We start from the raw sequence: 27,404 nt of genomic DNA on the forward strand, positions 1-27,404 counted from the left end.
AGAGCAGATCTCTCTGGAGGCTCTTTTATAAAGCACTGATCCCATTCATGAGGGCTCCACCCTCATTAGTTAAGTAGCTCCCGAAGGCCCCACCTACTAATACCATCACCTTTGGGCATTAGGATTTCAACATATGAATTTGGGGGAACGCAAACATTCAGACCTCAGCAGGCACTGAGTGGGATGAGCCTGGTGTACAGGCTCTATGGCTGCAGCTAGGAAGGATAAATGGAGGGGGGGACACACAGCACTCTACAGAAATGATGCATAACAGAGTTTTCCAGATGGAAAGGAGAGAACATTCTAGAAAGAGAAAATAGCCAGAGCAAGACCTGGCGTTAGCCTTGCACATTTGTAGGGCTGCAGTAATCTAATATAGCTGGAATGTCAGGGAGAGTTGGGAGGTGGAAAAATAAAAGAGTTTGGCAAGGGCCTTCAGTCTTTGAGGGTCTTTTTGTACCCTTTTGAGAAGTTTAGGCTTTATCTTCTGTGCAACAGGGGATCTTTATTTAAAGAGTTCCAAGCAAAGATGAAATATCATGAGAATTTGTGATTTACAAAATTCATTCTGGAGCCAATAGGTAGGATGGATTCAAAAGGAATGAGATTTAAAGACAGAAAACCAGATAGGCTATTGCAGTAGGAAGAGAGCCTTCACTTAACAGGGTGTGATGGGGATGTGACAAGTACAAGAGACACTGAAGAGATAGAATCAGCAGAAGTTAGTTACAGACTGGATTTGGGAGCAAGGGAAAAGAAGTTGATATATTTTGCTTAGGCAACTGGGTATTGTCATTCATGGAGATAAGGAATGAAGGAGGCTTAGGAAAATAGATAAAGAGATCAATTTTGGACATGCATTCAGGGTGCTGGTGGGATCTCCAGCAGAGATGTACATCAGACAGTTACATACCATGTCTGAATGTGTAGGAGGGTCTGGGCTACCAGTATCATTTAGGAGGCAAGGGCATAAGGAAGAGTGGCGGGGAGCGGGAAGGGGCCAAGGGAGAGCCCATAACTGGGTGACGGCAGAGCTGAATCATTCCCTGATGCCAGGGAGTGTTCCAGATGCAAGATTCTAGGAGAACCAGTTTTGGGAAAAAAGACTAGGAGTTCAGTTTTGGCCACATTTCATTTAATTTGCTCTGATAAAATCCAGACTCCTCCTGAGTCTAAAAGATCTTTGCCATCCTCTCCAACTCATGTCATGTTCCTAGCTCCATGGTTCACCTTGCTCCTGCGCTATTGGCCTCCCTTCTGTCCCTCACATACACCAAGCTCGCTCCCACCTCAGGGCCTTTGCACTTGCAGTTCCCTCCACCTGCAGTGGTCTTCCCTTAGGACAGCTGGCCACGTCTCAGAAGACGCCTCCTCAGATGGGCCATCGCTGACCGCCTTATTGAAAGCAAGCACCCCCCCATTCACTCTTTTCCCTTCACTCTGTCTTATGTTCTTGGCCACCTGTTAGAATGTAAACTTCATGCCAGCTGAGGACTTGCTCATCTGTCTGGTTGGTTGCCTCCCATATCTAGATTAGCGTTTGTCACACAGCAGATGCTCCGTTAGTATGCCAGCTAGGTGGAGACATTCTAAGGCCATGCAAAGGGGCCTGCACAGGAGGCAGAAAGGAAGCGTTTCAGGAATGGGGGAGGGCTCAGCTCTGTCGAATGCCCTGCTCACCTAACGCAGGGGGCCTGCGCTTTTGCCTGCCTGCGAGGTGGGGACGGAACAAAACAAAGAAACACAAAAACTTGACACAATTCATGGCTTTTCAATCAAATTACATCAAATATGAATTGAAGAGGACATGTTCCATGCTCAGGAAATACGTGGACAGCGTCATCCGTTTATGCCTGATGCTCCTTTTGGAATGTGTATGAGTTTCTAGAAGGCATCCTCAGTTCTCCTCAAAGAGAACCCAGCATTAACTTAATCTTGTTTATGATAAGGCTGAGCTCGGCTGGGTGACCAGTTTCAGCCTCATGAATGTGACCTTGAAAACCTCACCAGCTTCCTCAGGCCCAAGGAAGTTAAATAATAACTCTCACCAGCTCCAGTGCCAGGGATGTTGAAATACCTCAGATGAAAACTACTGTACCCTGAGCTTCTGAGCAGAAAGAGGTGAAAGGAATTCATTAGTGGCTTTGTAAAGCCTCTGGCTCCAGCTCAGTTCTAGCATTCATCAGCAGAGCTACCTCAGTTTACTGGTTCAGAGATGCACAGTGAAGCAAGAACAATCTGATTGGGCCTCTCCTGCTTGGGTGAGCACTGCTGGAGAAAATCGCCCAACCAGGCAAATTGGTGCTGCTACAAATTCAAGGTCACCAGTCTCAATCAAGCCTGCCACAGTGCCCAGCATCCATCTGTGTTTCTTAAGTCAGTCTATTCTCCTCTTCCCCATGGAAGCTATGCCAAGCATTCTCCACTCCACCCCCCCCCCCATCCTGGGAACAGCCCCCCTCCTCACCTTACCCTGGAGAATGACCTTGTCTCCCACCTGGGAGACGACGTCCTCAACTTCCAAATTCCAAAGACACCAAGACTGCATTTCATCACCATCCCCATCCTTCCTCTCACCTTCCCACCTTTAATACCAGAGATGCTCATTCCTCTCTCCCATCAAAAACCAATCCCCCTGTAGCTTATGCATCCCATTTTGGCTTTAGATCAGGTACCTTCAAACACCTTTAAACTAACAGTAAGAAATGCAGTGCAGCACACACTCACACACACACTCACACATGACTGAAACAGATTCACAAACAGTACTTACCTTTATGCCTATAATGCCCTCAGTTATTTCCCATTCTCTTCCCTTTGTTTTTGTTTTTTTTCTTTTATTTTAGCATCCAGCCCATGACCCACCACGTTGCTTTCACGAAGAGTCACTGTTTCAAAAATTTTCCTATAGATTCCCCCTCGCCTCCCACCTTCTCAGGAATCTGTGCCTCATGTAATTCATCCTCTTTCTTCTGTCTCAGCCTCTCCCTTCTGCCACGTCCTTCCCATCGCCATTTAAATTTCCCCAGGTCCCTCTTCTCTTAAAAGTAAAACTCTTTCTTCACACCTCCCACATCCTGTCCGTTCTTGAATACTCTCCTTCGCATCCAGACTCCTTTGACGGGATGTCTTTCCTTGCTGTGACCACTCCTCACTTCCCAGTCCCTTGTCACCCCATCCTTTCTGACCTCTGTGTCCACCACACCTGGAAACTGCTCTCACCAAGGTCACCAATGAGCCTCCTGTTGCTAAAACCCAATGGGTTTTACCCAGATGCTCCACTCTATTTCCGGACAGATAACCCTTCCCTCCTTCTGGAAACCACTCTCTTGTTTTTCCTCCTACCTTCATCTGCTTTGTCTCCATCTACCCTGCCAGCTTCTCTCCATCCTCTTGCAAAGTTCCATGCTGTCTGTTTTTTCTTTGCCAACTTGATAGCCCTACTGTTTGAAGTTTTTGTTTCCTTATAATATTGTACATTTCCCCAATCTTTATTGACCAATTTTATTCACTTGTTAGTTGTCTCTTAATTACCTTAGCCCATACTTCTATTTTGAGTGTTTATCTTTTTGTGGAATTGTAGTTCTTCATATGTTAAACATAGTAAATATTTAATTGTAATATCTTGCAAATATTTCCTTTTCATTTGGTCCTTACTATTTACCTTTTATGGTGATATTTGAAATCCAAAAGTTTTTCATTTCTGTAACTTAAAATACTGTTTTCCTTTATGATTCTAACCTTAGTATAATGCTAAGTCCTTCACCACCTCTGAGATTATACAAATATTCCTTATATTTTCTTCTAGTACTTCTATGGTATACTGAGTGAAATGTGGATCTAATTTTTCCATTCTGGATCCAAATGGTAGCCATTTGTCCAAGCATCCCTTATTGATCAATCAACCTTTACCCTGCTAATTTAAAAATCCCCCTTCATCATATATTACATTTTTGGATGTCTGTATCCTTTTCTGAACTTTCTTTTTTGGTTCCATTGAACTCTCCTTTGAAGTTGATACATTACAGATTTTATTATTGCAGCTTTATAATATGTTTTAATATCTGAGTTGATAAACTTCCCTGCCACTGGAAGAAAATCAGTATTGTGGTTGAGAGCTTGGGCTTTGGAACCAGCTTGACTGGGTTCATATCCCAGCCCCATCACTTACATGCCTGTGACTGTGGGCGGGTTACTTGAACACCCGGACTCAGCATCTGCATCTGTAAAATGGGGATAATAATAGTATCCACCTCAGAGTGCTGCTGTGAGGGTTGATGGGTTAAGACATATGACGTCTTGCAATGCCAGCTAGCACCTCATATGCTGTTTTTCCTTGTCTCTCTCAACAGATCGATCTTATAGTTGTTTTAAGCTCCAGAAAAAAAAATCAGTGTGGGCCTTGTCTGGAATTACATTAAATTTTGCCTGGAATTACGTTAAATTTATACAATGATTTGAAGATAATTGTTATCTTAACAATATGAACTCATCATCCAGGAAAAAAGTTTGTCTCTCATTTTTCAATTTTCTTTTCTGCCTATCAATAAAGTTTTGTTGATTTTATTATATAGGTCATGTTTGCTTATTGTTTTAGGGCTGAATTTGATTTGGTAGCACTTTACAAATAAGATTTTTTACACTGTGGGTGTATTGATGTGTGAGTAGATGAGTATGAATATGTGTATCATACATACTATCTTATGGGAATATTTGTATCAAGATTAATTAAATAGCATAGCTACTATAGCTTGCTTAAAATTTAAAAGCTCTGGCCCTAAAAATACCTATTCCCTAAATGTTTTCCAGTCTTCTCAGGTTTTTCTCTTCACACAATTTTTGTAATTTAAAATTTCCTGGGAAATTCTCCATTTTGTGAATATTTCAATTTTATTAGTATGCTACACATACTATTCTTTTATATCTGGCTTGTCTTCTTAATTTTATTATCCTGTCTCTATGTATATATCTTCCCTCTTTACTTCTTGGGTAGACCGATGAGAAGTTTCTCTTTTGCTGGTCTCTTCAGTTAACTTTTTCTGCTTTTATCTTTATTAAGTTTATTCTCCCGTTTCTCCTTAATTTTCTTTAGTTATTCTCTTTGTCACTTTCTTAGTTTAAATGCTCATTTCACTTATTTCTTTTTTATTTAATAATGAATAAGGCTATTAATTTTCCCTCAAATACAGCTTTGGCCTAGTATCATCATCGTTATTGTAAGTAGTCTGTACTGACAGCCTTTGTTTCCTCTTTGAACTCAAGAACTTATTTAGAAAAGGGTTTTATAACTATTTGGGTGATTAGGGGTTTTTCCTCATTCTTTTACTGTTTTTTTAACATCTTTATTGGACTATAATTGCTTTACAGTGTTGTGTTAGTTTCTGCTGTATAACAAAGTGAATCAGCTATATGTATACATATATCCCCATATCCCCTCCCTCTTGCACCTCCCTCCCACCCTCCCTATCCCACCCCTCTAGGTGGTCACAAAGCTCCGAGCTGATCTCCCTGTGCTATGCAGCTGCTTCCCACTAGCTATCTATTTTACATTTGGTAGTGTGTATATGTCAGTGCTACTCTCTCACTTCGTCCCAGCTTGCCCTTCCCTGTCCCCATGTCCTCAGGTATATTCTCTACAGCTGCATCTTTATTCCTGTCCTGCCCCTACGTTCATCAGAACCAATTTTTTTTAGATTCCACATATGTGTGTTAGCATACGGTATTTGTTCTCCTCTTTCTGACTTACTTAACTCTGTATGACAGATTCTAGGTCCATCCACCTCACTATAAATAACTCAATTTCGTTGCTTTTTATGGCTGAGTAATATTCCATTATACATATGTGCCACGTCTTCTTTATCCATTCATCTGTCGATGGACACTTAGGTTGCTTCCATGTCCTGGCCATTGTAAATAGAGCTGCAGTGACATTGTGGTACATGTCTCTTTTTGGATTATGTTTTTCTCAGGATATATGCCCAGCAGTAGGCTTGCTGGGGCATATGGTAGTTCTATTTTTAGTTTTTTAAGGAACCTCCATACTGTTCTCCATAGTGATTGTATAAACTTACATTCCCACCAACAGTGCAAGAGGGTTCCCTTTCCTCCACACCCTCTCCAGCATTTATTGTTTGTAGATTTTTTGATGATGGCCATTCTGACTGGTATGAAGTGATACCCTATTGTAGTTCTGATTTGCATTTCTCTAATGATTAGTGATGTTGAGCATTCTTTCATGTGTTTGTTGGCAATCTGTATATCTTCTTTGGAGAAATGTATGTCTGGTCTTCTGCCCATTTTTGGATTGGATTGTTTGTTTTTTTGATACTGAGCTGCATGAACTGCTTGTAAATTTTGGAGATTAATCCTTTGTCAGTTGCTTCGTTTGCAAATATTTTCTCCCATTCTGAGGGTTGTCTTTTCGTCATGTTTATGGTTTCCTTTACTGTGCAAAAGCTTTTAAGTTTCATTAGGTCCCATTTGATTATTTTTGTTTTTATTTCCATTTCTCTAGGAGGTGGGTCAAAAAGGATCTTGCTGTGATTTATGTCATAGAGTGTTCTGCCTATGTTTTCCCCTAAGAGTTTTATAGTGTCCAACCTTACATTTAGGTCTTTAATCCATTTTGAGTTTACTTTTGTGTATGGTGTTAGGGAGTGTTCCTAATTTCATTTTTTGCATGTAGCTGTCCAGTTTTCCCAGCACCACTTATTGGAGAGGCTGTCTTTTCTCCACTGTATATTCTTGCCTCCTTTATCAAAAATAAGGTGACCATATGTGCGTGGGTTTATCTCTGGGCTTTCTATCCTGTTTCATTGATCTATATTTCTGTTTTTATGCCACTACCATACTGTCTTGATTACTGTAGTTTGTAATATAGTCTGAAGTACAGGAGCCTGATTCCTCCAGCTCCGTTTTTCTTTCTCAAGATTGCTTTGGCTATTCAGGGTCTTTTGTGTTTCCATACAAATTGTGAAATTTTTTGTTCTAGTTCTGTGAAAAATGCCATTGGTAGTTTGATAGGAATTGCTTTGAATCTGTAGATTGCTTTGGGTAGTATTCATTGTCATTTTCACAATGTTGATTCTTCCAATCCAAGAACATGGTATATCTCTCTATCTGTTTGTATCATCTTTAATTTCTTTCATCAGTGTCTTATAGTTTTCTGCATACAGGTCTTTTGTCTCCTTAGGTAGGTTTACTCCTAGGTATTTTATTCTTTTTGTTGCAGTGGTAAATGGGAGTGTTCCCTTAATTTCTCTTTCAGATTTTTCATCGTTAGTGTATAGGAATGCAAGAGATTTCTGTGCATTAATTTTGTATCCTGCTACTTTGCCAAATTCATTGATTAGCTCTAGTAGTTTTCTGGTAGCCTCTTTAGGATTCTTTATGTATAGTATCATGTCATCTGCAAACAGTGACAGCTTTAGTTCTTCTTTTCCAATTTGGATTCCTTTTATTTCTTTTCTTCTCTGATTGCTGTGGCTAAAACTTCCAATACTATGTTGAATAATAGTGGTGAGAGTCGACAACTTTGTCTTGTTCCTGATCTTTGAGGAAATGGTTTCAGTTTTTCACCATTGAGAATGATGTTGGCTGTGGGTTTGTCATATATGGTCTTTATTATGTTGAGGTAAGTTCCCTCTATGCCTACTTTCTGGAAGGTTTTTATCATAAATGGGTGTTGAATTTTGTCAAAAGCTTTCTCTGCATCTATTGAGATGATCATATGGTTTTTCTTCTTCAGTTTGTTAATATGGTTTATCACACTGATTGATTTGCTTATATTGAAGAATCCTTGCATTCTTGGGATAAACCCCACTTGATCATGGTATATGATCCTTTTAATGTGGTGTTGGATTCTGTTTGCTAGTATTTTGTTGAGGATTTTTGCATCTATGTTTATCAGTGATATTGGCCTCTAGTTTTCTTTCTTTGTGACATCTTTGTCTGATTTTGGTATCAGGGTGATGGTGGCCTCGTAGAATGAGTTTGGAAGTGTTCCTTCCTCTGCTATATTTTGGAAGAGTTTGAGAAGGATAGGTGTTAGCTTTCTCTAAATGTTTGATAGAATTCGCCAGTGAAGCCATCTGGTCCTGGGCTTTTGTTTGTTGGAAGATTTTTAATCACAGTCTCAATTTCAGTGCTTGTGATTGGTTTGTTTATATTTTCTATTTCTTCTGGGTTCAGTCTCAGAAGGTTGTGCGTTTCTAAGAATTTGTCCATTTCTTCCAGGTTGTCCATTTTATTGGCATACAGTTGCTTGTAGTAATCTCTAATGATCCTTTGTATTTCTGCAGTGTCGGTTGTTACTTCTCCATTTTCATTTCTAATTTTATGGATTTGAGTCCTCTCCCTCTTTTTCTTGATGAGTCTGGCTAATAGTTTATCAATTTTGTCTATCTTCTCAAAGAACCAGCTTTTAGTTCTTGATCTTTGCTATTGTTTCCTTCATTTCTTTTTCATTTATTTCTGATCTGACCTCTATTATTTCTTTCCTTCTGCTAACTTTGGGGTTTTTCTGTTCTTTCTCTAATTGCTTTAGATGTAAGGTTAGATTTTTTATTTGAGATGTTTCTTTTTCTTGCAGTAGGATTGTATTGCTATAGACTTCCCTCTTGGAACTGCTTTTGCTGCATCCCATTGGTTTTGGGTCATCGTGTTTTCATTGTCATTTGTTTCTAGGTATTTTTTTATTTCCTCTTTGATTTCTTCAGTGATCTCTTGCTTATTTAGTAGTGTATTCTTTAGCCTCCATGTGTTTGTATTTCTTACAGTTTTTTTCCTGTAATTGATATATAGTCTCATAGCATGTGTTCAGAAAAGATATTTGATACGATTTCAATTTTCTTAAATTTACCAAGGCTTGGTTTGTGACCCAAGATATGATCTATCCTGGAGAATGTTCCATGAGCACTTGAGAAAAAAGTGTATTCTGTTGGTTTTGGATAGAATGTCCTACAAATATCAATTAAGTCCATCTTGTTTAATGTGTCATTTAAAGCTTGTGTTTCCTTATTTATTTTCATTTTGGTTGATCTGTCCATTGGTGAAAGTGGGGTGTTAAAGTCCCCTACTATGATTGTGTTACTGTCGATTTCCCCTTTTATGGCTGTTAGCATTTGCCTTATGTATTGAGGTACTTCTATGTTGGGGGCATAAATATTTACAATTGCTATATCTTCTTCTTTGATTGATCCCTTGATCATTATGTAGTGTCCTTTGTTTCTTGTAATAGTCTTTATTTTAAAGTCTATTTTGTCTGATATGACAATTGCTACTCGAGCTTTCTTTTGATTTCCATTTGTATGGAATATCTTTTTCCATCCCCTCATTTTCAGTCTGTATGTGTCCCTAGGTCTGAAGTGGGTCTCTTGTAGACAGCATATATACAGGTCTTGTTTCTGTATCCATTCAGCCAGTCTATGTCTTTTGGTGGGAGCATATAATCCATTTACATTTAAGGTAATTATTGATATGTATGTTCCTATTACCGTTTTCTTAATTGTTTTGGGTTTGTTATTGTAGGTCTTTTCCTTCTCTTGTGTTTCCTGCCTAGAGAAGTTCCTTTAGCGTTTGTTGTAAAGCTGGTTTGGTGGTGCTGAATTCTCTTAGCTTTTGCTTGCCTGTAAAGGTTTTAATTTCTCTGTCAAATCTAAATGAGATCCTTGCTGGGTAGAGTAATCTTGGTTGTAGGTTTTTCCCTTTCATCACTCTAAATATGTCCTGCCATTCCCTTCTGTCTTGCAGAGTTTCTGCTGAAAGATCAGCTGTTAACCTTATGGGGATTCCCTTGTATGTTATTTGTTTCTTTTCCCTTACTGCTTTTAGTATTTTTTCTTTGTATTTAATTTTTGATAGTTTGATTGATATGTGTCTTGGCCTATTTCTCCTTGGATTTATCCTGTATGGGACTCTCTGCACTTCCTGGACTTGATTGTCTATTTCCTTTCCCATATTAGGGAAGTTTTCAACTATAATCTCTTCAGATGTTTTCTCAGTCCCTTTTTTTTTTTCTCTCCTTCTTCTGGGACCCCTATAATTTGAATGTTGGTGCATTTAATGTTGTCCCAGAGGTCTCTGAGACTGTCCTCAATTCTTTTCATTCTTTTCTCTTTATTGTGCTCTGTGGTAGTTATTTCCACTCTTTTATCTTCCAGGTCACTTATCCATTCTTCTTCCTCAGTTATTCTGCTATTGATTCCTTCTAGAGAATTTTTAATTTCATTTATTGTGTTGTTCATCATTGTTTGTTTGCTCTTTAGTTTTTCTAGGTCCTGTTAAATGTTTCTTGTATTTTCTCCATTCTGTTTCCAAGATTTTGGATCATCTTGACTATCATTACTCTGAAATCTTTTTCAGGTAGACTGGCTATTTCCTCTTCATTTGTTTGCTCTGGTGGGTTTTTACCTCACTCCTTCATCTGCTGCATAGTTCTCTGTCTTCTCATTTTGCTTAACTCACTGTGTTTGGGGTCTCCTTTTCGCAGGCTGCAGGTTCGTAGTCATTCTTTTATTATTGCTTTGTAGTTTATTTGCACTGTGAATAGAAAATGTGTCCCAACAGTTTTTGCTTTGTAGCGGAGTTTATGGAGAATTCTTTGTAGCCCAATATAGGGTCCATTTCTGTAATATTCCAAGGGCATTTGTGAAGAAGGTGGTGTTCCTTGTTTGAAGGTTACAGAGTTTCATATAACATATACACACTCATAGTATTTTACAGATCCACTTTATTTACTTTTGACTGCAGATTAGTATATTTTTCTCCAACTCTTACGTTTTTTGGGTTTTTTTAATTTTTATTTATTTATTTTTGGCTGCATTGGGTCTTCGTTGTTGCACATGGGCTTTCTTTAGTTGCGGCGAGCTGGGGCTGCTCTTCGTTGCAGTGCACAGACTTCTCATTGTGGTGGTTTCTCTTGTTGCGGAGCACGGGCTCTAGGTGCATGGGCTTCAGTAGTTGTGGCTCACGGGCTCTAGAGCACAAGCTTAGTAGTTGTGGTGCACGGGCTTAGTTGCTCCGTGGCATGTGGGATCTTCCTGGACCAGGGCTCAAACCCATGTCCCCTGCATTGGCAGGCAAATTCTTAACCACTGTGCTAAAATTAGTTTATTTTGTCTGTTTCAGCGCTTTGGGGCCAAATGTTTCATAACTGTCATATCTTCATTTTGGAATGTGCACGTCATCCATTTTTTAAATGTCATCTTTGGATTTGAGATTTTGTTTTGTCTCATTGGGTCCCTAGTAACTGAATTATCATTTTGAAAGCACTGAAACTAGCAGTGACAACACCTGAGGAAAAGATAGTAAAAGAGGATTTTTCAACAAAACTTTTATTTCTTACTCAAGGTCCTATTGAATAATAATCCAATATTATACACAGTAATGATACATCCATTTGGTAATGAGGTTTCCACCTTTATTATTTTTCAAAAGTCTGAACCATTTAAAGGCTTATCCAAGGTCAAGATCCATGAGCACAACATGGTAACTGCTTCCAAAGGGAGAGCATACCTCATCTTTCTCTTTTACCTGGGTGATTGATAGTGATGAGATACAATCACAATACGTTTTGTTATCCTCATTTGGGACACTGAGAAGCAAATTCTATTCTCCAACAGAAGCATTCTACCGTAATATGTAAACCTAATTTTCCAGTGAGAGAGATTAGACCTTTGTTGGACAATGCACACTCCCTTTTCCTGCCCTCATTGTAACAAGTCTGAATTATACGTTGGGATAGAAAACTGAGCTTTACAGGGCCACATTTCTGTTCTATTAGTGTCAGTTTATCAGCTCCATCTCTTTCCAGGTGCAAGAAGAAATGTCTCTTGGTAGCAGTCCAGAGGACTCTTGGACTGAAAAAAAAGAATCATCAAGAGTCTGGTGTGATATTATAACATCCAAGGGTCTGATATTAGTATTAAAACTCCTTTTTTTGTGGTTTGCATTTGCCTTCACCAGTAGGTCTCAAACCCTGGCTGCACATCAGGATCACCCGGAAGCTTTTAGCACCTCTGATGCCCTGGGTACACTCCACCAAATAAACAGGAATCTTTGGGGCCTGGGCATTGGTAAATTGTAACACTCTTCTAATCTGAAGTCTGAGCTATCTTGGCCCATTTCCTTATTCTTGACTATTCTGAGTCACTTTAAGTTGTGTGTCTTTTCCCAAAATGAAAGTTATATTTTTCTAAGACAGATAAACCTGTATACGTTTACTATCATAAATGATGTTTTGTCTTTTTCCCCCTTTTTTAGCATCTTACTTTACATTTCCCCTCTTTATGATTCCTTGTTGTTTCCTTTGAATTCCATTTTTTTGCTAAATTGACTGCTTTGCTTTTTCCCCTTTGGTAATTTTGAAGATAAGATACTTTATAGTCTATTACTAATTACACTTAACATCTTTAAAGACACACTGTAACCTATATTTCTCTAATTAACCACAGAAACTATATAACAGAATTTCTTACAAAATGAGGAAATTAGCATATCTCCTTGCTTCAACTTTATACTTTACATCAGAATAATCTGCAATATTTTACCCTGGGGTTTGGGCAGGAGTGATATCTTTTATCTTCTCTTCCAACAAATATTTGTTACACTTGCAGTCTATTTTCTAACTATGTTTATAGCAATTATTTAGATTCTTTACTATATTGTTTATTTGCTTATCACCAATCTTTTTTCATTTTTTATTAAGCATAACTTTCTCATACTTGAGTTCTGCATTTTGATTCATCTCTTGGTTGGGTTGAAAACATCTTCACGTATTTCTTTAGTGTTGTATGGATAATATACTTTTTGAGGTCTTTGATACTGGAAGTGGTTTCTGTTGTCTTTGCTCTTTAACAATTTGGCTGGGCCATACTCTTTTCTACTCTAAATTATTTAGGGACAGATCTGTACCGTGTCTAAGAGACATACATTGAGGATCACAATGTAGTATTTTTTCCATGTTTCCAGAGCTAACACAGGTATCCACCTATTTTTACAGACTTTGGTCAGTTCTTTTGGTTGGGGCTTGGAACGGGATGGGGATGTGAGGCACGTGTATCCATGTCACCTTCTCTTCAGATGGTATCAACCATTAAATGCTCATTGATTCATTCAGCAAATATTGATTGAGCACCAACAATGTACCAGGCATTGTGGGAGCCATAGGGATTCAGAGAAATCAAACAGACAAGATTTCTACCCTCATGGATTACATGTGTGTGTGCTGGGGAGAGGGAGGGACAGACCATAAACAAACCAGTGAACAAGGTAATTTTAGAGAGTGATAGCTAGAGCTGCCATATGTAGCTGCTCAAAATGGTGCCCCTGGAGCTTTACAACATGGCAACTCGGGATAAAGGGTATAAAGAAAAAAACGTGACAGAGTGATGGAGTCGGGGTGGGGACTCAGGTGATGTTAATTAAACTCTCTGCAGCAAATCCATTTGTTCTCATGCTTTCAGTGCCTTTGAAATCGTAGAGCTTTTCTTTGTCTTTGGTCCGCCTTGATGTTGTTCTGCTGGTAGACAGACCATGTGGTTTTCCCCTTCTGTCTTCAAGGTAGTGGTCTTTGTTGGTTTCAGATTTCTCATTATTTGTATTATGCTTCCAGCTGGACTACCACAAAGCCATAGATGGGATAGCTGTGTGGGGGCATCTGTGTCCAGCCTAGAACCTCCAGTTCAGGGCTGATATAATGCTTGGGGTTAACAGATGAATCTTTAACAGATTCTAAGAACACCCCCAAGAACTCCACTATTAGACTTAGTGAGCAGTACTGTTCTCATACTGGGAGACGATGTTGCTGGGTGGCTAAGGGCTTGGCCCGTGGAGTCAGGTGGATTTGAATTTGCATGGATTTGCGTGGATTTGAACTCGCTGCTACCATCTACTGGCCGCGCAGCTCTGACAAGCTACTTAATCTCTGTGTGCCGCAATGTCTTCATTTTTAAATGGGGTTAATAACAGTACCTACCTCATGCCGTTATTGTGACAGTTAAATTGTGTAATTGATGAAAGTGCTTAGAACAGTGCCTGTACTTAGTAAACGCCCAATAATATACAATGGTAATTACTATTAACTATACCTTGTGTTGCCTAAAAGCTTTTTCATGTCCTTCTCTCCCCTTGACTCAAACTTTCAATACTTATAAAATACAGAGATTATAGGGATGAGACTGAATGTGTCCTCGAGACCAGGTTCACTTTGGTGAATTTGATGGGAGGGCTTTGAATAGCAGGTTGAAAAAGTAATACCTAATGCAGAAAAGGGGAAGGTGCGTAGAGTCAGGCAGAGGAAAGAGACACTCAGCGGAAGGAATCACCAATCCCTTTGTTTTGTGTTTTTTTTTTTCCTTTTGCAAACATGATTTTATTATTATTTTTCACCTTAGCTTCATTATAATTAATAAGTCACATATTATACTTACTTTAATTTCAATATAATTAATACCAAACATCACTATAAATGTTATAAAGGCACTTAAATGTTTGTCCATATTCGTTTTTACCTTCTTTACACTTTTATGTATCAAAAAATGTTTCAATGAGCCTATATCATTTTTGCAGTCAGAAAAATTAAATATTGTTTTCATTTTGAAAAAATATCACCCCCAAACCTTTTACTCTAATACAATTTTTTATTTGGGGGCTCATGTCCAGTCTTTACCCATATATAAGCAAATATTTAATAGCTATAATCCAAAGCATGCGTATAATTTTATGATGTACTGTTTTACTTTAAAATGTTTAACATTCTTCTTTCTACAGGGTCATATTTATCACTTTAATGATTGTGTTCAAACTGCACCACATTAAAGGCTATAATTTACCTCGCATTATTGGGCTGACATGTAGGTTGTTCACATTTTTTCCTCTGTAATAAAATTATGTCACTGTAAACATCTTTGTCCATGTGGCTCTTTTTCTTTTTAATTAATTCCTAGAGATTACTGAGTCAGAATATTTGAATAGTGTTGTGGCTGCTGATAAGAATGCATACACTCCCTTCCAGAAGGATTATATCAACTTTACTGTGCAACTGCCAATAAATACATATGAGTTTTCATGAAGCTGCAACAGTATCGGTTTTTTTTTTTTTTTTTTTTCCTAGTGAAATGGACTGTGTTTTCATATTAATCCCATTTTCTCTCATATGAATCCGCTTTGGTCATCTTGGTGATGTTCTTAGACAATTATAAAAGCTCTAATTCAATATTGATAGTTGCCCTTTGGTATATTTGTTGCAATGTTTTTTCATTCTGTTATTTTTCTTTTTAATTTTGGTTTAGTGTTTGTGTGTTTGTTTTTCCATTTATAGCACTTTGCTTTGCCTCAGCCTTGTTCCAGGGTCTGTTAGTTACTGGCATGGAAAGGATTTAAAATAAAGATTTTCAGAAGAGTCGATCCTTGGAATGTGTGCAGGGCCTCAAGATAAGGCGCTGGTCACCTCTCTCCCCCAGTTTCTTCCAAAACTTTGGGCTCTGAAAGATGGTGCCTACCTAGCGCCTCCTTAGCATAGTTTTGTAGCTTCGAGGCTGGCAGAATCCCCAGGGGCACACCTATCATTTCCCCACTAAAAATGTTTAAAAGATAGAAATGGACTTGGAATATCTCCACTCTGGTTACCACCCGGGGGATCACCACCAGCTAAAAGGAGCCAGGCACTGGGTCTACATTTAAGCTTGAATGGTGGTTTTTCTCCCCAACGCAAGGGACCGAGAAGCATGCAGGCCCTGCCTGGGGTGGGCTCACCGAAACGGAGAGAGGGCCAGGAGAGGACCAGCTCCACCTTGTCTGTGGCTTGCCAGAGGGACCCTTCCCAACACCACGTGTGGCATGGAACCCATCATGTCTCCCACCTAGAGCTCAGAGCCCAGCCGGTCCAGCCCAGCCCTCGTGTCACCCTTTCTCTCTGTTGCTCTTAGACTAAGAAACGCTCCCCCGCCAGCCCTCAGGGGCCCAGGCACAATACCAGGGATGCTCACTGACCTCCACGGCTCCTCTCTTGCAGTTTCCTGCTTCTTCAACTTCACCAGCCCCTCCGGGGTCGTCCTGTCACCTAACTACCCGGAGGACTACGGCAACCACCTCCACTGCGTCTGGCTTATCCTCGCGCGGCCCGAGAGCCGCATCCACCTGGCCTTCAATGACATTGATGTGGAGCCTCAGTTTGACTTCCTGGTCATCAAGGATGGGGCCACGGCTGAGGCCCCAGTCCTGGGCACCTTCTCGGGAAACCAACTCCCCTCCTCCATCACAAGCAGCGGCCACGTGGCCCGTCTTGAGTTCCAGACCGACCACTCCACGGGGAAGAGGGGCTTCAACATCACCTTTACTAGTGAGTCCAGCCTGTGTCCTCAGCTGACCGTCCCTCTGGGGATGTCCTGTGGAGGGGGCGTCAGCAGAGGAGTGTTGATGTGGGTGGGCACGTTCCAAAAGCCTTGCGGGGCTGCGGAGCCAGGCATGGGGCTCCAGCATGAAGGGAAAAGCGGAAAGCGTTCTTTTCTGTGGCGTCACTCGCTTTTGGGCATTTATTTCCTATGAATGTGCCATATAATGTGAAAGGAGCCTGGGGCCCCATTTCTCCCTCCCACCCTCCCCCTCCGAGAAGGCCCAGCTAGAACCAGGAAGGGCCCAAGGGAGAGCAAGCCCTCCCCATCCTCTTCTAGCTACGGACGCCTCTCCGATGTGCTCCCCCAAGTCCTCGGATGCCTGCTCACTGCCGACTTCATGTATCCCCCGTGGGGCTGCTCACGCTTTGCTTTGCCAGTTGCCACTCCCATAGGCAAATCAGAAACAGAAGTCTAGAGCAGTGTTTCTGTTTGGCTCTGAGACTCATTAGAGCCAACTCTCGGGGCATTTCCTCATGGCCCCTCTCAGGGCCGCAGTCCCAAAGTTGTCACCTCCAGTTTTAACCCTTGGCCCCTTCTCTAGAAACAAACTGAAGCTCAGCCGTGATTATTGTCGTTTCTGTGTCTCGGGGGGTTGGGCGGGGCAGAAGCTTGGAGAGTAGAAACAGCAAGCGGCAAAGGTAGCAAGAGGTGCTGTTCAGGGCAGAACCAGCTACAGACCCAGTGAACTTGGCCAATGGCAAATCTTCAGAGGGGGCTGAGGCTGGGTCCGTCTGAGCAGGTTAACCAGATCCTTTCCCAGAGGCCGCTTGTGAAATGCAAGTCCCCAGTTCAAGCTCCGCCCCACGCACCCAGCACACACGCAGCGCTTGTCCCTCTGGCACTTTCAGATAGAACTGATCTCCGCCCAGCCCCCCTCCCACCCTGGGCAGAGAGGTCTTGCTTCCTTGTCCCATCTGTCCCCAGGGTCTAGTTGAGCTGAAGACAATAGGTGCCAAACAGGGGTCACTGGGGACCCCAGATTCCAAGCTAAAGCCCTTCCCTGATATTTCCCTCAACACCTTCTTCAGGATGCCGGACTTGATAGAAACAAGCCATCTTCCCAGGGATGCCTCCTCCAGGGCACTCGTCTTCCCATCATCTGTGGGCAGGAGGAAGCAGAGCCCAGTTCTGTCTTCCCTAATCTTCCCAGTCTAGCACTGCAGCACTGGCTTTTAGTTTATCTGTCCTCATCCCTACTTTCCCGTGAGGTGATGAGCTCTGGAAAGATGGGGGTATGTATTACTTATCCTTCTATGCCCTCTGCCCAGTGCAGGGTCTGGTACATGGTGAGGATCAGTAAATGTTTATTGGATGGAAAGATCCAGGAATGGCTGAATAACCTTTCTTCCCTCCTGGGAAGTGGGAGTGGGAAAAAGAAGGGTAAGAGCTGTCCCAGGGAAGCCCACTTATCCAGGACGGGGAGGGCCGAGGACTCTACAGGTTCACAGCAGGTGTGGATACACCGATGGAGGACCTGGCTCAAAAACAAATACCCATAGTCTCCGAGGAAAACCATATCCCAGTAGGTCCCCACTTTCCAGGACAGGAGCAAATGCCAAATCCTCAGGAGGAAGAGGCAGAAAGCAGCAAACCCGAATGATCAAGCTCTTACCCAGCATTCCTCTCGAAGGTTCCTCCATCGCTGTAAAAATGATACACATCCAATACGTCAGTAGTCAAAAAACAGGGGCAGGTCAAGGAAGAAATGCTGACTACCACCCTAGATCCCCCCACCCAGAGATGATTCTTGCCAATATTTGGTGAACACTATTACAGACATTACAGATAATTTTCTGTGCATTTGTACAGATAGAGTGGGTTGGATAGGTAGCAATAACTTTTAAAAACCTGAGCCCCATCCTAGACCTGATGAATCAAAATCTCTAAGGAGTGAGGCCCTAGAATCTACATTTTTTACAGGCTTCTGGGGTGATTCTGATGTAGCTAGTGAAACCACAGTCCATGGGCAAGTGTTTGGGAACTAGTGTAGTCTCCCCCGCAGGACGTGCATCTCCTCAGTCACGTCCCAACTGACGATCGTCTGGGAAGAGCTGGAATTTGCCCTATGTCAGGGAGCTCGCATCCCCCACCCCAAGACAGCTCTCTCCACAGGTAGAGAGCACTCGGGGCTTCCCCTCATGATGACCTGAAATCCGTGTCCCTGTAACAAGGCTCAGGGATCCCGTTTCCACCTCCAGAGCTCCTTAGAGGAAACCTAATCCTTCTTCCATGTGAGTATTTTGTTCAAAGATGAGAGTAGCTGCTTTTTACTGAGCACCTACTGTGGGAGCATCCTGCGGGCATCACTGCCAACCCCACAACAGAAACTTCCTAAGCTAAGATCTGTCCCTTTTCACCTGCCAGGAAACAGATTGACAAGGTACATGGGTGGAACTGGGCAGTATTTAAATCCTTGACTTAGAGCATTTGCTTCAAGGTATTGGAAATGGCTCCATATCCCTGCTCAGTGTGTACACGTGTGTGTGTGTGTCTGTGTCTGTGTCTGTGTATCTGTGTGTCTGTGTGACTGATAGGGTTTTGAATAGACAAACGGCTGGACTTCTGGGCCCCAAGTGCCACTTTTCTTCCCACCCCATGTTTCTAAATGTGAGGGCAAGCTCATGGTCATAAGTTCCTAATGAGGAAAGGTTGGGAGACTGATGTCTGGGCTGACTTAAGCTTGCATTTCAGAGGGAAGGGGGTCGGGGCTCAGCTGGGATCATCCAGATCATCTCTGTGTCAGATGCTCCCTCAGCCCAGCTTCAGTAGGAAGGATCGCCAGGTTTGCTTCCAGCAAGATGGTCTGACAGCCTCCAGGGCTGCTTCTGTTTCTGACTGTGCAAGTGTTTCAATCACTAGGGAATCTCAGAGGCCTCTAAAGTGGCCCACGCCCTTGCAGCCGTGGAGCCTGGTCTCCACTGGGAAGCCACCGTCCTTAAAACAGCAGGGATGCAAAAGGGCGTGGCCTCGGACTCGAGTGTGAGAACTGGGCACCCCTGTTGGAGGAAGGTTGGGAACAGGAAGAAGGAAGGGAACACAGACTTAAGGGGTACTGACCACCTGTCAGGTGTTTACCAAGCATTCGCCACTTGCAAATTCAAATCAACTTTCATGTTATTCCTATCTCAGAATGGCCCATTTTATAGGTTAGGAAACAGAGGCTCAGCAAGATTACATAAGTTGCCCAGAACCATGTAACTAATAAGAGGCAGACCTTGATTAAACCCACAAGTGTTCTGACTCTTTCCTCCCCCCCCCAACCCCCACCATGGTATTATCAATTGCCTGGGCAGAGTGAGAGGCAGCCTGACAAGGGGCGAGGAAATGAAGGGAATGGCTTCAGACAGGGTTAATTCCAGGGCACCTACTTTATGATGCTTGGTATCTATTAGTGTCACAGGATTTAGAGCCCGGTTCACCTGCAACATAAATGATCCCACAGCTGTCTGAAGGTAGGGACGCACGGAATGGATTTGACATTGAGGACACAGATCTGCTCCTTAACCATGTTGAGCGTCAGTTTCCTTATTTGTAAACTGGGGTAATAATACCTAAGTCACAGAATCATTATTTGGTATAAATGAGCCAACAGGAGAAACAACCCCCTGCCTGATCTATAAATGTGCTATAGAATGAAGTTGGATTAGGTGCTCAGGAAGGCAGGAGATCAAGTTTAACAAGTACCTGCTTTATGCCCAGTGTGGTTCTAGGGTATGTAGCTCTCCCCCCAGCATGCCAGGCTCTTGGGGAAGTGGGGGAGGTCTAGGATTGACCATGATAGTGAAGCTTATTTTCTTTGGGGGTCCATCTGCACGCCAGCTCTGTCTAACCCCATCCCTGACCCTTATCCACACAGCTTTTCGACACAATGAGTGCCCAGATCCGGGCGTTCCAGTAAACGGCAAACGGTTTGGTGACAGCCTCCAGCTGGGAAGCTCCGTCTCCTTCCTCTGTGATGAAGGCTTCCTCGGGACTCAGGGTTCAGAGACCATCACCTGCATCCTGAAGGAGGGCAGCGTGGTCTGGAACAGTGCCGTGCTGCGGTGTGAAGGTGCGTGCCTGCCGGGCCGGGGGCCGGGGCTGTCAGCCAGAGAGGCTGAGGAGTGGGACCGAGTGGCCCAAACCCCAGTCGTCCTCTTCTCCCAGGACATGGGACCACCCTCTCGCCCTCACGCCGGAATGGCCGGGGCTTTACAGAACCACAATGCACAGAAATTTGAATTATAACCAGAGATTAAACAGGAGAAATGCAGGTTCTAGACTGTCAGGCATCGAAAACACCTCTTCTTTCAACTGGGAATGCTCTCAATATCACAGCCATTAGGAGCCCTGCTCCCAGCTCCTGCACAGGGGAGCTCCATCAGCCTGAAGCAGTGTTGGCAGAGCTGTGAGTTTGCATGTCTTTCAAGCTGCCAGCCACTCTTTCCTTCTCCACATGCTAATTTCCCCCAATTCCCTGGGACATCTCCCCGGCTTGGCCTTGGTATCCCTGTTAAATGCTGCCTTGATATCCTTGCAGTGAATCTCCAGGAGACTAGGGGCAGACCAGCCAGAAAAAAGACACAGCTTGAAGCAAGCACAGGGGTTGTTATGGTGTCTCCTCGGTCCTGCCTTGCCACGCAGACAGGTTTTGACTCAGTTTCAGAGACTAGCCATCTGGTCCCCCCAACTGCAGGCGTGAAAAACACAAATTAAGCTTCTTAAGGGCAGGAATTATGTAAAACTTGTGCACCAAGCACAATGCCTGGCACAGAATAGGCCCTCGATAAATACTTGTGAATAATGGGTGGAAAGTGAGTCTCCCACAGACCCCTTGAAGGCAGTGACAGTGGAGGCAAGGGCTTCAGTTCCCTGCTTCTGGGACCCAGAAAGCGCCTTCCTCTTACCTCGCGTGATGGACAGAGGGTAGCGACCTAAGGGACCTCTCCATACACAGTCCCCAGACCCAAACCCGAGCACCCCGGCCAGCAAGGGGGAAGGACAGGAGAGCAGAGCAACGAGGGGGCGTGCCTCAGGGCGACCGCTGCCCCAGAGCTGACAAGCAGGGGGAGCGGGGAGGAGAGACCACCAAGGGCACAGGGCCCGAGGCAGAGAGGGTGGCGTCAAGGTGGGCCGTCGAGTCAGAGGGACCTGGGCTGGAATCCTGGTGAGTCGCCTTTTTCCCTCTAAGCCTCTGGTTTGGTTTTTTTTTTTTTTTCAGCTAAAAAACAAGTGGGGAGATGATAATGAGATGCACGTGTAAAGGGCACTTCCAGGCAGAGAGTGAGTTCCTAGCGTAAGTGTTAGCCATGCTCTTGCTGGTGTGTAAGCTCTGTGAGGTTAGGGAATCTTCCTTGGCCTCGTATCCCCACAGCTGGCATATTGTTTGATGCCTGCTAGATGCTCAGTCAATACTGGTTGATCAATCACTGAATGAATGAATGAATGAATGACCTTTTAACTAGGTTAGAGCCTCCTTCATGGCCTCCAGAGCCCTGACTCTCACCAGACTGCCTTTTGTCTCCTCCCTGAAATTTACCCGCTGAGTCGCCGGGGCCAAGTGACTTGACTTCTCTGTGCCTCAGCTGCCCCATCTGTAAAGTGCAGTTCATAATGGGAGCCCCCTCACAGGGTGGTCGTGAGCAAGCACCGCTCCTGGAGCAGTGCCTGGCAGAGAGGCAGCGCTCAGTCAGTGTTGGCTGTGAGCATGATATTCACCTGATTTTAACCATCCCTGACACCACCAGATGCGTGTTGGTCCACTTCCGGGGATCATGGGGTGGGTTCATCCTTCCAGGTGCCTGTTCCAATCGTGACACAAACAGGCGTCTCCCTGCCCCCCACGGTCACCCAACCACATCCACACAACCTCCCCTGCTGTTTTTACCCAGCAGAGCAAGCACTTTTGGAAACAGCATAAGCTTTGGTGTCAGGGAACCGTGAAACTCCTATCTTTGCCCCCTCCCAGTTGTGGACCCGATGGGTTGGGTAGCTCCCTCAGCGGCAGTAGGGGCGTAACCACGCATGTCTGATGGGGTTGTTTGGGGGTGAGGCAGAGCCCAGGGTCTGGGGGCTTGTCGGTCAGTGGTCTCACCTTTCCTTCAAGCTGGGCCCCTCATTCTCCCTCATGCTCGTCAACCTCCTCTGACTTCTTTGGTTTTCCTCGTGGTCCATCTCATCCAGGACATCTTCCCTGCTGTCTCCCACTCACCTGATCTCTCCTTCCTCCTGGTTCCCTTGCTCTATGGGCCACCGCTGGACCACTCTATCAGATACTTGGTCTCACCATGACTACATTTTTCTTTACCAGTTCCACGAGTCTTGGCCCTATCTCCCAACCAAGACTATAGGACTTCCGGGGCAGAAGCCCAGGCCACAGTGCCCCTGAGCCTGTGGGGCTCAGTCCCAGTGGAGTTGACCCCCCTGAGAGGGATCAGGACTTGGTAACTACAGAATCCTCCTCCCCACCCTCCACTTTCCTGAATCAGGTGCTCCTAGACCATAGTTCTGCCGGTGCAGTGAACCACTCCAGACCATGAGTGTATGTGCAAGAGAACTCGACCTTCATTAAAGGACCTTAAAGCGGTTCACTGTTTCATAGGCTGAGTCTTAATTTTGAAATTAGAGCTGTCTCATTCATTCTGTCCCTGGAGGGGAAAATGCTTAGGTTGGGGGACAGTGGACAACCAGAAATAAGGGGGCAGCCTATTGGAGAGATGCTGACTTGGCACAAGGGGAGTCTGCTCAGTCTTCCTAGAATGATGGGCATTTGATGCCAACCTGGTTTCCGGAGACCTGGGGAGCAGCAGATTAGAGGGCCAGAGTGAGAGCCGGACAGCACCTAGGGTGGCCAATTCTGGACTTGAAACCGTAGAGCAGACAGGGTAAGAAGATCCTGGAATCTGGCCCCTCCTTGGCCCCTTTCCCTCCTGTGTTGAGCCTTGGAAGAACCCTGCTCTGTAATCAGCATCTTTGTCTTTCCATTTTTTCTAGTTTTGTTTTTGATTAAGTATCCCCACCTTGTGGACAATTAAATGTGGAAGCTAATGATCTTTTAAAAAATCTTTTAATATATGCTAAGAGCCTCTTAGCTTTTGAGAGGCTATAAAAGGACAAGGGAGAAAATGGCTTCTTCTCCTAAATTTAGAAAGAAGGATGATCATCTGGCTGATCTAAAGCAGAAGTTGCAAACTTTTTCTTAAAGGGCTAGCTAGGAAGTGTTTTCAGCTTTGAGAGCCCTAAGATCTCCCCTCGACTCTGCCATCGTTATGCAAAGACAGCTTTGACAAAACAGAAATGAATGGGTCGGATTTGGCCCCTGGGCTGTAGTTTGCTGACCCCTGATCTACAGAACAGAGGACATAAGGGATCCATATGTTTAAAATCAGAAATTTCCTAAGAAAGACTTCCAAGGAGTGAAACAGCTACAAAGGAACGCACGGTTCTCACCCCGGCATTCATCTCTTCCTTGTCTCTTGTAAGGAAGAACGAACTAATTATACATCACTATGGTAGGCGGTTTACAGGTGTCACCTCATTTCAGCCAGGTACCAGTCTAGGTAGCAGGTGTTGTTATTGTCCCATTAAAGCACAGAGAAGCTAAGTCACTTGTCCAGGGTCCTCCCAGCTTCTAAGTGACAGAACCAGAATCCAAACCCAGGCTCTTGGCTACCCCGTTACTGTATTTTTCTTGAATTATATCACTAGAGGGAATATAATTTCAAACATATTTGTAAAAGACTTAAAAGCATCCACAAATAGGATGAAAAGCAGGTTTTCTACTTTCCATATCCCAGTAGAAAATTAAAACAAAAGGAAACATATTGCCTATCACAAAAGACAAAGGAAATAGGACACCATGTGGAAGCATCCGAAATTGACAGCAGTAAGACAAACATATCAGTTATGGTAATAAAGTAATTACACTCCCTATTAGAAGACAAAGACTCTCAAACTGGGTTTAAAAAAATATGCTGTTTAAAAGAAATACATGGGAAAAAAGGAGATAAATTATCTACAGTGAGTATGTATTTTCATTTTTAAAGTAATACTTGGTAGTTGTAAAAAATGTAAACAATACACAAGTGCAAATAAAGTTAAAGTGGAAATATTCATTTCCTAATCCCACTCCCCGGAGAAAAATGGCATAACACTTTGGTGTAGACACGTCCACGTTTTTTTCTCTCTGTATGTAAAATAAATGTGTTATTTTTATAATTTTTTTTAAAAGTCTTCTAAAAAAGAAAGGTCAGTTCTCCCCACTCCCACAAGAGGAGTCTAAGTGATGGTGGTAGTTCATTTAGGCCTCTGAGGAAGAAGGGTAGTTACTGCGTTTCTAACATTATTTCATTTAATCTTCTTGTCACTCTTGTGAGAAAGATTATTATGCTCTATGCATGAGAAATCTGCAAACCAGCAAGGTGAATTGACTTGCCTGCAATTACCCAGCTAGTAATAATTGAGCACTTACTATGTGCTAAGTACTAGGCCAAGTGCTTTACATACATTGTTCTATTACATCTTCATGACGACCCTACAGGGGAGGCACTGTTATGATCCTCACTTCACAGATAAGGAAACTGAAGCACAGAGTGGCTAAGTAACTTGACCAAGATCACACAGCTAAGTGAACGGGAGAGTCAGGATTCAAATCCAGATATTTTGATACCAAATGATCACTTTGAACCACCAAATGCGGTCTGACTCCAAAGTTCATTCTCCTTTTGTTCTACCACAGTATGGTGGAGGATAGGTGGTGAGGGGTATGGGGCGGGGTAGTGGGGAGGCAGCGCTGGAGGGAGTCAAAGAAAAAGCTTCCACTGCTTCTAGATATTCACACTGAGACCCCTTTGAGGGCAGTAGTCGGGGGGTGGGGGGGGGTGCATTCCCGCGTCCACCCGTAGTGGTTAGAAATGGAGGCTCTGGAGACAGACTGCCTGTGTTTAAATCCTGGCTCTGCTGCTTCCCTGCTGTGTGTTTCTGGACCAGTTACCTAAGCCCTCTGTACCCGTTTCCTCAACTAGGAAATGAGGCTAACGCCAGTACCCACCTTAAAGTTTGCTGTGAGGGTGAACATACAGGAAAAGCAGAAGCACGTGTCAATTAGCATGCGGCTTGTGGGGGCTCAGGGAGCACGAGCTCCCGGCATCACTCTATTCCATCAGCACCCCCATCTGCCCTTTGCCTCGTACAACTATAGCATCCAAGGTCAGGGGAGGTTGGTCCTCCCTCACAGGGGACACCAGCCCCTCATCAGAAGCCCAGCGCATTAGCCATCTCATGCTGCCATAACAACATACCACAAACTGGGTGACATAAACAACAGAAATGTGTTTTCTCATGGTTCAGGATACTGGAGGTCCAAGATCAAGGAGCCAGCAGGGTTGCTTTCTCCCGACATCTCTCTCCTTAGCTAGCAGATGGCCATCTTCTTGCTGTGTCCTCACATGGCCTTTTTCTCTGTGTACATGCACTCCTGATGTTTCTTCTTCTTGTAAGGACACCGGTCCTTTTGGATTAGGTCCCTCCCTTATGCCCTCATTTCACTGTCGTGATGTCCTTAAAGGCCCATCTCCAAAGCCAGTCACATGGGAGTTAAGGTTTCAACCTATGAATTTGAGGAGGCACAAAATGCAGTATTTCGTTCCTTCCACAAACTATTTATTGAGCACCTACTCTGTGCCAGGCACTGGGATAAGGCACTGGGTACCTCTTTTGTCTTATTGCTGAATTCTTCTCCCTGTTCAAGGCAGGACCCTCTCCTCTTTTTTTGTCTTTTCCGTGTGTGTGTGTGTGTGTGTGTGTGTGTGTGTGTGTGTATCTATGTGTATATCCTTCTTTTCACCCTAACAATTTTCATGGAAAATTTCAAACAGAGAGAATAGTATAGCGAACCCCACGTACCCATCACCTGGCTTCAACAATTATAAACTCATGGCCTATTTCATTTCATTCATACCCTCTGCATTACCAGTATCTCCCACCATTACCCTGCTCTGGGATTATTGTGAAGCAAATTTCAGGCATAATATTTCATGCACAACATTTTAGTGTATATTTCTAATGGATGAAAAGAACTCCTTAAAACAGAACCACCATGCTATTATCTTAAAATTATGAAAATAATTACTTAATACAATCAAGTTTCCGTGATTATCTATCTAACCCTTTCTTTCATAGTATTTTTTAAAAAGTCAGAGCCCTAGGGAAGCTGATATGTCTCAAGTCCTTTTTAATCTGTAGGTGTCTGCCCACCCTCTTGCGATATTTTTGTTGGGGAAGCCAGGTTGTTTATCCTGAGGAGTCTCCTGCAGTCTGAATTTTGGCGATTACGTCCCTGGGAGGTTGCTCAACATGATCCTCCCTCTCTTATATTTCCTTTAATTGACAGTAAGGTCTAGAAGCCTAATCAGATTCAGGTTCTGGTGTTTGGCCAGAATATTTTATAGGCAGGGCTCTGTGCCTCTATCAGATGCATGTAATGTCTAGTTGTTTCTCTTTGGGTGATGTTAGGAGCCATCAGTTTTCATAGCCTAGAGATTACAAAATGGTAACATTCTATCTCTTCTTTTATAAGCTGGAATACTTATGGAAAACTTGCCCTGATCAACTATTTGGTTACCCTGAGGTATAGTTCATACAGGAAAGACAGGAGAAATACTTAATTATTTTCCTTTATTTACCAGTTTTCATATTAATGGGTTGACTCTAACGTCTTCCAAAGTTGAACGTTTTTTTAATATCATTACAATCCAAAGGATTGAAACATATTTTATGCATTTAAATCCATTGCAGTTATTACTGTAGTCAACGCTCAAATTGTCCCATTGGCCGGCAGGAGCCTTTTGAAATTGGCCCAACCTCATCTTGTACATTTTCTGTCCCTGACCTAAAATCAGCTGTTTCTCCAAGGAGTCCTGGTTCCTTTTAGTGAGAAATGATACTCAGAATCTGGGCACTGGCTCTGCTTATTACTATTGAGTAGGTCCTTATTTCTAAGCCTTTTCAATGAACAGAGCTAAGAAATGTTTT

The 27,404-nt window shown here is 43.2% G+C and overlaps 1 protein-coding gene across 2 annotated transcripts in view; it reads left to right on the forward strand.

Annotated features, from left to right (window-relative positions):
• CSMD2 (CUB and Sushi multiple domains 2) overlaps positions 1 to 27,404 on the forward strand; it is a 652,460-nt gene that overhangs the window by 383,589 nt on the left and 241,467 nt on the right. For both annotated transcript variants that reach the window (XM_082415250.1, XM_082415251.1), the window contains exons 14-15: positions 16,013 to 16,339; positions 20,251 to 20,445. In XM_082415250.1, the coding sequence (XP_082271376.1) occupies positions 16,013 to 16,339; positions 20,251 to 20,445 (522 nt within the window). The remainder of the gene's footprint in view (positions 1 to 16,012; positions 16,340 to 20,250; positions 20,446 to 27,404) is intronic.

The sequence above is a fragment of the Balaenoptera physalus genome (assembly GCF_965194825.1).
Source record: "Balaenoptera physalus genome assembly, chromosome: 1".
In the NCBI taxonomy this organism is placed as follows: domain Eukaryota; kingdom Metazoa; phylum Chordata; class Mammalia; order Artiodactyla; family Balaenopteridae; genus Balaenoptera; species Balaenoptera physalus.